Source organism: Orycteropus afer, unplaced genomic scaffold (assembly GCF_000298275.1).
Source record: "Orycteropus afer afer isolate SDZICR_OR568_19922 unplaced genomic scaffold, OryAfe1.0 scaffold00031, whole genome shotgun sequence".
Classification (NCBI taxonomy): Eukaryota; Metazoa; Chordata; class Mammalia; order Tubulidentata; family Orycteropodidae; genus Orycteropus; species Orycteropus afer.
The window spans coordinates 747,219-758,736 of record NW_006921618.1 but is presented as its reverse complement, the minus strand read 5'-3'; the positions used below and the strand labels follow the sequence as shown (position 1 = coordinate 758,736).

General features: G+C 45.4%; 1 protein-coding gene across 1 annotated transcript in view; it reads right to left on the bottom strand.

Annotated features, from left to right (window-relative positions):
• PADI3 (peptidyl arginine deiminase 3) overlaps positions 1-11,518 on the bottom strand; it is a 46,777-nt gene that overhangs the window by 23,129 nt on the left and 12,130 nt on the right. Inside the window, exons 2-3 of the mRNA XM_007935851.1 lie at positions 6,191-6,371; positions 3,710-3,782 (exon numbers count right to left, since the gene is read on the bottom strand). Coding sequence (XP_007934042.1) covers positions 3,710-3,782; positions 6,191-6,371 — 254 coding nt within the window. The remainder of the gene's footprint in view (positions 1-3,709; positions 3,783-6,190; positions 6,372-11,518) is intronic.

The following is an 11,518-nucleotide window of genomic DNA, read 5'->3' as shown; positions in this document are numbered from 1 at the left end:
TGTTGGGTGAAGTGCTCTATAGATGTCTATAAGGCCAAGTTGGTGGATTGTATTGTTTAGCTCTTCTGCGTATTTGTTGAGTTTCTTTCCAGTTGTTCTATCTTTCAAAGAAAGTGGTGTATTAAAGTCTCCCACTATGACTGTGGAGTCATCTGTTTGACTTTTTAACTCTTTTAACATCTGATTTATGTATTTTGGGGCTCTTTCATAGGGTTCAGGAATTTTCGAGCCTCCATCTCAGAGCCTGTCTGGGGCTGAGCAAGTATAAGTCACTTCTAAGACACTGACCTAGACAATGAATAAGGAAGACTGATGAACAGTTGATGCTTTTGAACTATGGTGTTGATGAACAATACTGAAAGTACCATGGGCTGCCAGAAGAACTAATACATCTGTCCTAAAAGAAGTGCAGCTGGAATGCTCTTTAGAAGTGAGAATGGCCAGACTTCATCTCACCTACTTTGGTCATGTTGTCAGAAGGGACCATTCCGTGGAGAAGGATATCAAGCTTGGTAAAGTGGAGGGTCAGCAAAAAAGGGGAAAACCCTCAACAAGATGGATTGACACAGTGGCTGCAATGATGTGCTCAAGTATAGCAAGGATCATGAGGATGGCACAGGACCAGGTAGTGTTTCGTTCTTTTTCCATAGGGTTGTTATGAGTCAGAGCCAACTTGACAAGAAGACACGCCCAGTGGTGGGGACATCTGGCGCCTTCCTCCCTGGGCTTGGGACAGAGGCCTTGAGGAATGTGGAGGTGACATGGAATCAGGGTAAGAGTAAAGGCCCAGGCCAAATGCTGCTATCCCCTCCAGGAAGCCTTCCTTCATGCCTTCCTCCTCTGCCCCTCTTGCTGTCAGGCACACCCTGCACTGAGACTGGGTTGCCCTGGACCATGTCATCCTTTATGGAGCTGCCTTTCTGCTTGAGAAGCAGCAGTGAGTCTGGTTTTTGGCATCACACAGACATGGATATGGATCTGTACTCTGCCACCTACTGGCTGTGTCACCACAGACAAGTCACCTAGTCTCTCTGAGCCTCAGCCTCATCAGCTACTCAAGCTCCTATAATGGCTGTCTCTATCCCACCTTCTTAATGTTTCTCCCTAGAAATCGAAGAAGTGTTTATAACATAAATGGACCATTTGAGGGGTCAGAATCAATCTTCCTGTGCTTAAAAAAAAGTGTTCTTCTTAGCTCTAAAGGAGCTAAGAATGGGAGGAAAGAAAGAAAGAAGGAAGGAAGGGAGGGATGGAGAGAAGAAAAAAGGAAGAATTTGAAATTATATTTAAACATGTGAAAAGATACCTCATCATCATACAGCAAATGAATGAGTTACACAAATACAATGTGGGGCAAAAGAAACCCAACACACACAGGAAATATATGATATATAATTCTTTCCACAAGAAGTCCAAAGACAGACAAAACTAGACTATACTGTTTTTGAGTCTTCAAAATCAGAGGGAAAAACCAAAAGGAAATGTTTATCACAAGGCATGGTTACCTGTGAAGGGGAGAGTCATGATGAGAGGGGCAGGGGTTGTAGGGACTTTGGGGTGCTAGTGATGTTCTATTTTCCTACTTCGGTGATGGCTACTCAATTGTTTGCTTTATAATTGTTCATTAATATGTGTGTATAATATACACATTTGAGAAAAAAACAAAACTCACTGCCATATATACTGCCATATATATATAGTATATATAGTATATCATATTTTTACACAATAATGCACATGCTATCCTTTTTTCTGCAAACTGTGCAACACCCTTGTGTGTTATTTTACTGTGTGCACCATGTGCTTTATATTCACATGCATGTTATTTATATGAGCAGTTATAGGTGAAAAATATGATAGACAATAAAGCTTCATGCACTTTTTTGTAGGTGTATTTCCCAATGAAAAAATATGTGGGGTGAGGGTACACTATCTCACTCCCAACTAAACAAAGGCAAATTGCCACAACAATGAGATGCAACAACCTAGCAACAAAAACGAAAACAGTTGATAACACATTGTGTTGGAAGGCACTTCCATATGCTGTTGGAAGGTACATAAGGTGGTACAGTCATTTTGGAGAGCAATTTGGCAATATCTATCTAAATTTAAAATGTACATCCCCTATAACTCAGTTTCCTAAAATGTATTCTGTAGATAAAGCACTTTCAACTTTCTCCATAATTGCTTTCTAAGTGGCTGTACCAATGTCAACTCCCACCACAGTGTAAGGACCACATCTGGTGCTACATCTTGGCAGCCCTAACTTAGTTAAGCATCTTTTCAATTTGGGTTTTCATCATTGGGCTTCCTCTTCTTTGAGTTACTTGTTCATATTTTTTACCCATTTCTAATAATTTGTCTTTCTTATTCTTGATTGGAGTTCTCAATATTCTCCATGTGCTCCAAGTCAGCCATATACATTGAGAATCTCTTCTCTTAGTTCATAGTTTGACTTTTATTTGTTCTCTGTTGTATTATGATAGCCTACATTTTCCATCTTTCCTCTCATAATTTGTGCTTTTTTGTATATTGCTAAAGAAAATATTTACTACCTTGAGGTCACAAAAATCGTACAGAGCTTTAAGATTTTTATTTTCACTTTAAGATTGTTAGCCCAGGTGGAATTTATTTTTGAGTATAAGGTAGGGTTCTAAGCTCATTTCCCCCCACATCATAACCACATGAGCATAGATACATTCCCCATGGGTTCCCTCTTTCTTCCATTGGTCTGTTTATTTAACCCTGCACCCATATCATATTGCCTTAAGTACTGTAGCTTGTAGACTTGCAGTCTGGTACAATGAATCCCTCCACCTTGTTCTTGTTCAAAATTGTCTTGGCTCTCTTTTCCCTTTGCTCTTCCATATGTGTTTCAGGATCAGCTCTATGAAGTTCTATTGTAAAAGCCATATTGAGGTTTTGATGGGGATTTCATTGAGTTTAGACTGATACTGTTACACAACTCTTGAATCTCTGTTCTGACAGTATTTTTGTTAGTCATCTTATTGTTTGTTCTTTTCCCTTTTTTTCCCCTTTGCCTTTCAGTTTGGGTGATTTCTATTGACCTATCTTCAAGTTCATTGATTCTTTCTTCAGCTGTGTCAAGTCTACTGCTGAACCCACAGAAGTCATCTTTCATCTATATTACCATAACTTTTATATCTAGCATTTCCATTTGAAACTTACAGTTTTCAACTCTCTGATGAAATTCCCTATCTGTTCATGCATGTAGTACACCTTTTCCACGAGAGCCTTTAACATATGAATCATAGTTAATTTACATTCCCAGTCTGATATTTCCAACAGGGAACTTACATAGAATTTGTATATCAGTTTATGGAGAATTGACAGAAAAAAAAATTAAGTTGGAAAAATAAGATCCGTGCATGTAGCATGATTCTATTTGCTTGCACAAAGGGTGGGGATACACAAGTATATATGTTATATTCGTATAAGTCCAGCACATCTCCAGAAGGATGCTGGGTTTGGGGAACTGGAAATCTTGGGGTGGAGGGAGGAAGGAAGTTTACCTTTCAATGCGTACTTTTTTGTGCTGTTTGAATTTTTAAAACATGCATTTTTTTTTAACTTTAAATAAGAAAACTAGTCAATTTTTGTAAAACATGTTATTCCCAGCCACCACCCACCCCAGCCATTGGCCAAGGTCCTTCTGGCTGGCACACCCTCAACACGACCCCCAACTTACCAACACAAGTGAGGTAGAGCACTGCATAGGCCAGGGGCAAGGGCTCATGGCTGGAGTGGTAGGAAATCTGAACCTACAAAGAGATGATCTTAGGTTCATGCAAGCTGAAGCCAAGAACCCCCACCCCAAAAGACTGTGCACTAGAGTTAAGTTTACCAATCCAGCTCTCCCCTTAGCATTCTTCATGCCATTTACCTTTCCATGCCTTGGCTGGTCCACCTGTGGGATGGGAACTTGTGAAGGATTCTATGGGGACCTGGTTCCCAGCACTGCCAAAGACCTGCTGTGTGACTTTGGTAAGCCCCTGTTCTCCTTTGGGTCTCAGTTTCCCTATTTGCAAACAAGGAGTTTGGCCTGGGCTGATGTTCTTATTGGTGGGACTCAGACAGGCCTCAGCTTAAGCCCAGACTTCTGGTTTCTTGATCAAGGTCCTTCACTTCTCTGAGCTGCCTCCGTTTCCTCATCTGCAAAATGAGGACAATGCAGCTCCCTACTTTAGAGGACTATCGTGCTGCTTAGAAACAATACATGGAAAGGACTGAGCCTGTGGGATGTGCCCAAGAAATATCAGTCATTGTTATTGGTGGGAAGGCACTATCGTGCAAGGGTGAGGTTCAGAGCTCTGGATTCAGATGGCCTGGGTCAGATTCTGGGTCCACCACTTCTGAATACCCCAAGTAAAGTTACTCATCCTCTCTGGGCCTCAATTTCCTCAACTGTCAAGGGAGGATAATAATAATTGTTCCTGCCTGGCCAGAACTCCCTGATGTGATATGTGACATGTTTAGCAAGGTGCCTCCACATCGTGAGTACCCATAACTGTCAAAGGCTGAAGATGAAGGTGGAGGTTATGCAGGCAGTTGCATCAAAGCGTGCTTTGACCACAGTCCTCCCCTTGAGCGTTCCCTCCTGACGTGGTCCCTTCACTCTCTGGCTCTCACACCCTCATCTTAGTCAGGGGGTTCAGGATCTTACAGCTGCCACCTCAACCTTTAGTCCTGGGAGCCCCTAAATCTGCAAGTACTAATTCTCACATGTCAGGCCCCAGCGATGATGCTCACCTCAGATATAATTACCTGGATCCCAGCCAAAGAGGGTCAGTTGTTGGAGGACTGAGCCCCCCCTCAATCCCACTGGCTATTGGGGCCAAGAAACTTAGGGTAGAAAGGCATCCACACAGCCCTGTTAGGCAGGGCACCCAAAGGGTTGCCTCTCACAAGCTGTTTGGTCCTCTTGCCCTCCTCCCCTGGGGACTTAGTCCTGGCTCTCACCAATGTTGCCACTCACTAAATCATGTGACTTCAGGTAAACCATACCTATTTTTAGTCTCAGTTTTTTTGTCTATAAAATGGGTTCATTATGAGTCCCACCTGACATGGTTAAAAGAGCTATGGGGAGGATCAGTTCAGTGGTGGGCACAGAGGTGGAGGTAGTGAGGGAACCTGTTGCTAGGTGTCAGGCAGGTCTGCACTGAATTCTAGCTCTCCTGTTCATTAGCTGGGTGGCCCTTGGAAAGTTACTGTGAACCTTGGTTGCCACCACCTGTGAAGTAGGGATCAGAACCCCTGTGTCTCAGGCTATTGTCAGGACTAGAAAAGGTAAGGTTGTCCAATGCCTGGCACATGGTCCCAACTCACATCAAATCCATTGCTCTTGAGTCGATTCTGACTCATAGAGACCCTGTAAGACAGAGTAGAACTTCCCCGTAGGGTTTCCAAGGCTGTAAATCTTTAAGGAAGCAGACTACCTCATCTTTCTCCCGTGGAGTGGCTTGGGGGTTCAAGCCATCAACGTTTTGGTTAGCTGCCAAGCACTTAACCACTGCACCACCAGGGCTCCTTTGGCACACGTTCAGTGTTTAAAGGACTGGTTTCCTGAAATATCACTACTGACACACCAAGTCCTGGTCCCCATCAGCCCTTCATGGGGACATCATCTGTGCCAAGCTCAAAGGCCATTCCCATTTCTTCCACTCTTTAGGTGTCCCCCCTGTTCTGAGAATGGGGTCAAGTATTAGGGAACTGAGGCATCTCAGAAGGGGGACTCCCCAGGCAGCAGCCTCCTCTGTTCCTGCTTTCTCTTCTTCATTCAGAAAGGCAGAGACGACCCAATCACCCTTCAGCCTACACATGGGGATACTGAGGCCCAACACAGGAGAATTGGGACAACTCCTCACTTCACAAGGGGTCTTTGGAAGCAAACACTGGTGCACGTTCCATCCAACATCAGCACTGTTACTGTCCCCATTTTACAGATGGGGACACCAAGGCCCAGTCAAGCTATGTGACTTGCCCAATGATATACGGTTTATATCTGTAATTTGCAGAGCTAAAGTTCAAACCCCAGCAGTCTGGCTTCAGGGCCAGGTACTTACCTACTGTGCTATCCTGTGCTCCAAGTAAAGAGAGAGGTTAGGCCCTCACAGAGCTAGAACACTGCCTCCCCTCCTCCCTCTACCCCCAGATCAGGGGACTAGCTCACATGACTGTCATTGAGGTCATTGCTGGGGGAGTTCATGACCACGATGATCTCTGTCCCCGCATCAAAGTGCCACCGCCTGGTGTCGGCACGCTCCCGGTCCCTGTGCTTGGTGGGAGAGATGTAGATGTCCACACCTGGTGTCCCGTAGACCTCGAACATCTCCGTGCCCTCAGGTACCAACCTAGGAAGAACAGGGGGCCATGGGAAGTGCTGGAGGGGAAGGTCCTGTTAAGAAGCTTCATCTTTGGCTCAAGCCCTGCTTCTTCCAGGAAGCCTTCCTTGACCACCCCAGGCTCCACAGATTCTCATGGTAAGCCCTTGGGATCAAAGCCTGGACCCCACACAAAGTATTTACAGTCTCACATTCCAAGGGCTCTGTGTTCATGGACATTTCCCTTGTTAGTTTCCTTACCTCCCAACAGAGCAGTGAGCTTCATGGGGATCAGGACCCAGTTGCCAGCTTTGTAAGACCCCAGTGCAGAGCTGAACACAAGGGCTCATTGAATACTCATTAAGAGCCAGAAAGGGGACTCTCTTGCAGTTCTGAGACTGTAGTTTTAGGAAGAGCAGTTCTCATCACAATCTCTTGTATTCCTGCTTAACAGGTGGTAAGATTTCCTTAGCATCTTCCCCAGGGAAGGGAATGAATTTTTGTTGAATGCTCGCTGTGTGCCAGACACCTTACATTTATTAGCTCCTTTTTATCATTACAAGTCTACTAGGTTACTGGTATCATCCCAATTAAACAGGTGAGAAAACAGAGGTCAAGTAACAAGCTCAAAGTCACACAGCAGTCAGCAGCACAGCCAAGTTTGCACCCAGGTGTCTAGTACACTGAGCTGGTGCTTCACCACAGCATTGCTGTGTTGTCTGGGAAAACAGGTCAGATTCAGTCAATTCAGTCAAACAACCAAGCATTAATTGTCAGGTTAAAAAGTCCATGATGTCACCTGCCTCATGGGAATGTGCTTCCTCCATTTCTGCTAGTCTTGGAGTTCTGTTCAATGCCAGTTTGTCCATCCCCTGATTGTCTGTGGGGAGCCCACTGTGTATGCGGGCACTGCCAAGCTGGGGCACCTGCCATCCTCCCACTGTCCCAGAAACTTTGCTCTCTCATGGGGACTGAGCACTGCAGAGGACAGCCAGATGGGGCCCAGGGCCATGGGGCCAGAGGTCAATAGGTTCCCCTGAAAGGGGAGGACTGGGAGCTGGAGGGGCCTGAAGGCTTCCTGGAGGAAACCGCACACATAGACCCCTGGGAGATAACAGCAGCCAGTGGTTGGTAAGCTCTTCCTGTATCCCAGACTCAAGTTCCTCTATGTGTGCTATCTTGTGGAATCCTCTCATTAATCTTAGGTTGTTGTCTTCACCTACCACTGAGGTGGCTCCAACTCCTAGCAACTCCATGTATAACAGAAAGAAACATGGCCCAGTCCTGTGCTGTCTACTCGGTCGTTGGTATAATACATAGGGTTTTCACTGGCTAGTTTTCAGAAGTAGATTGCCAGGTCTTTCTTCCTAGTCTATCTTAATTTAGATGCTCCTCTGAAACCTGTCTACCAAGGGTCCCTGTTGATATGTGAAGTATCAATGGCACAGCTTCAGGTTCTACCAGTGTCCCCCATTTTACAGATGAGGGAACTAAGGTTAAAACATCTATCCAAGGTCACATAGCTAATAAGAGGCAGAGTTGGAGCCAAACCCAGGGTGTCTGCTTCCTGAGTCCACACTCTTACCCACCACCTCAAGAGTAATAACAACAGTACCCACAGCCCCCGAGGCCCCGGTCCACTGCACTCTTCCCACGTCAGTCCTGGCTAAACCTGTCCTCCATCAGCTCATCTAATCCTCACCGCAGTGTGGGAGAAGGAGATTGTTACTCCCACTCCACATAGGGAAACTGAGGCTCCAGGACGGGCAAGTGACTCACCCAAGTTTGCACGGCTGGTCATTCCATGGGGCCCCTTTCCAATACCTGCCTCCCTCAGAGGAGGGCAGACTTCGCCAAACACTCTCTTCACATCTCCCTCAGCATGATTCTGGTACTTCTCAAAAAAGCTGGTTAAAAGGGGACTAGTCCCAATCCCTAAACTGTGCTCCATTAGGCCGGTGCCACTCCAGTGCATGGCTGCCAGACGCCCTCACAGAGTGAAAGGGGCTGACACAGTTCTTTCTCTTCCCAAGGAGGGTGGACAGATTTAGCAAATAAAAATATAGCAGGTCCAGTTGGATTTGAATTTCAGATTAAAAAAAAAAAAGTACCTTTTTTAATGTAAGTATGTCCTGTGCACTAGTGGTTAAAGCATACAGCTGCTCACCAAAAGGTCAATGGTTCGAAACCACCCACCACTCCACAGGAGAAAGATGAGGCAGTCTGCTTCTGTAAAGATTTACAGCCTTGGAAACCCTGTGTGGCAGTTCTACTTGGCCCTAAAGAGCTGCTATGAGTCAGAATCAACTCGATGACAGTGGGTTTGGTTTGGTTTTATATACTAAGAATTTATTCACTGTTGATGTGAAATGGACATTTAACTACACAGCCTGAATTTTAGCTGGCAGCCCTGCTCCTGAAGCCTGAAATTTCTAGGTTGGTGGTGCCTCCGGCTTGTTCTGCCCTGTGTGTGAGATCAGGTCCCATCTGGGGACAGGGATGAGCCAGGTGAGGGGTCTTGGGGACACAGAAACAGAGAGCCAGAGCCAGAGACATGGAGAGATCCAGAGAGATGCGGAATCGGGGACAGGAAGTCAGAAAGACAGAGACCAGGAAAGACCTCAGGTTTGAAGGGCATCCTGTCATGTCCCCAGGGATATTTCAACTCCTCTTTCAGCCCTACTTCTTCAGGCCCTGGCCTTCAGTTCCTCAGTCAAGCTTATAAACGCTTTACAAATACCCCCCTCCAGACTCAAATTATTCCTCTGGTGACACTCAATCAGGAGCCAGGAGCCAGGGCTGAGTGCCCTTGACAGTCAGTCCTTCTGGACTGAAAACCTCACCCAGGTCCCAGCCCCTGAGTTTGGGGTGTTTTGGCCCAGCTCCCCAGACTTCCCAGGGCCAGGGCCTGCATGAGACCCTGGGTGAGGGAATCCTGATAAGGACAGAAGTGTCCCTGTCCAGGAGAGGCCCCAGGAGAGTGGTCCAAACAAGACTGCCACGTAAAGAAGATGAACCAGCTACTGCCTACCCCAGGAGAAGGGAGGGCCCACAAAGCGTAGGGCTCAGTTGGTGCTAGAACCAGAGTCAAGAGCCGGGCTCTGAACCAGGCTGGATCACACAATTGCCAGGTGATCTTGAGTAAATCATGCAGCCTCCCTGGGCCTCAGTATCCATATCTATAAAGTGGGGATAATGACACCCACTTGGCCAAGTTCAGAGGCTCGAATATGATCACAGATAGGACAGGCTTGGAAAACCACTGCCCAGAAAGGACAAGGGGTTATTAAATTAATTAGGGTGCAGGGATGGATGTGGGCTGAGAGTGGGCTGAATGGCTGGGGAAGGCTTCCAGAAGAAAGCAGGCAAAGGTTTCCAAGGACAGGGAGGAGGCAGGTTTGAGAGGAAGAAGTTTTCACCTTGGAGCCTTAGAAGGTCAAGTTTAGACTCAGACTGTAATGAGCTCGTTTTCATTTCACTCCGTATGTATTAAGGGGCCATTGATGGTTCTTGATCAGGAGGGCAACACAACGGCCCAGTGGAATTTCTCTCTGGTGAGATGATGAAGCCTGTGGACTCTAGGGCTGGCCTGCCTGGGTTCAAATACCAGCACCCCCACTCACTAGGTATGTGACTTTGGCAGAGTGACTTGGCCTTGCTCATTCTCAGTTTCCACATCTATAAAGGGGAGATGACAGGACAATGAAAGGAGAAGTGAAAGGCAGAAGCACCTGAGCCCACACCTTCATTTCACTACTGGGGAAACTGAGGTGAAGATGAAAAGGGAAGGCCCACGGTTAATGTTAGGAATAGTTGTTAGTTGTTAGGTGGTATAGAGGCAATTCTGACTCATAGTGATCCTATGTAAAACAGAACAAAATACTGTCCAGACCCGCGCTAGCCTCATAATCCTTGCTATACCTGAGCACATCATGGCAGCCATAGTGTCAATCCATCTCATCGAGGGTCTTCCCCTTTTTCACTGACCCTCCACTTTACAAGCATGACATCCTTCTCCACTGAATGGTTCCTTCTGACAACATGACCAAAGTAGGTGAGATGAAGTCTGGCCGTTCTCGCTTCCACGGAGCACCCTGGCAGCACTTCTTCCAGGACAGATTTGCTTGTTTTTCTGGCAGTCCATGGTATTTTCAGTATTCTTCACCAACACCTCAATTTGAAGGCATCAGTTCTTCTTCCATCTTCCATCTTCCTTATTCATTGTCCAGATTTTACATGTGCATGAGGCAATTAAAAATACCATGGCTTGGGTTAGGCGCACCTTAGTCTTCATATGAATAGCAGAGAAACACCATCTGATACATTACTGGACAACTTTATGAATAGCCCTCAAAAATATCATCCAATACAGTGCCAGAAGATGAGCCCTTCAGGTTGGAAGACACTCAAAATACAACTTGGAAAGAGCTGCCTCATCAGAGTAGAACTGACCTTAATCATATGGATAAACTAAAGCTTTTGGGACCTCCATTTGCTGACATGGCATGACTCAAACTGAGGAGAAACACCTGCAAACATCCATTAATAATTGGAACACGGAATGTATGAAGTATGAATCTAGGAAACTTGGAAGTGGTTAAAAATAAAATGGAACACACAAAGACTGATATCCTAGGCGTTAGCGAGCTGAAATGGACTGATTTTGGCCATTTTGACTCAGACAACCATATGATCTACTATGCTGGGAATGAAAAATTGAAAAGGAATGGCATGACATTCATCATCACAAAGAATGTTTCAAGATCTGTCCTGAAGTACAATGTTGTCAGTAATAGGATAATATCCATATGCCAACAAGGAAGGCCAGTTAATACTATTATTCAAATTTACACACCAACCACCAAAATAAAAGAGGAGAATATTGAAGATTTTTATCAACTTCTGCAGTGTGAAATTGACTGAACATGCAATCAAGATGTGCTGATCATCACTTGTGATTGGAATGCAAAAGTTGGAAACAAAGAAGTATCACCAGTAGTTGGAAAATTTGGCCTTGGTGATAGAAATAATTCTGGAGATTGCATGATAGAATTTTCCAAGACTAATGACTTATTCATCACAAATACTTTTTTTAAACAACATAAACAGTGGCTATATGTGTGGACTTCATCAAATGGAGGACAGAGGAATCAGATTGACTACATCTGTGGCAAGAG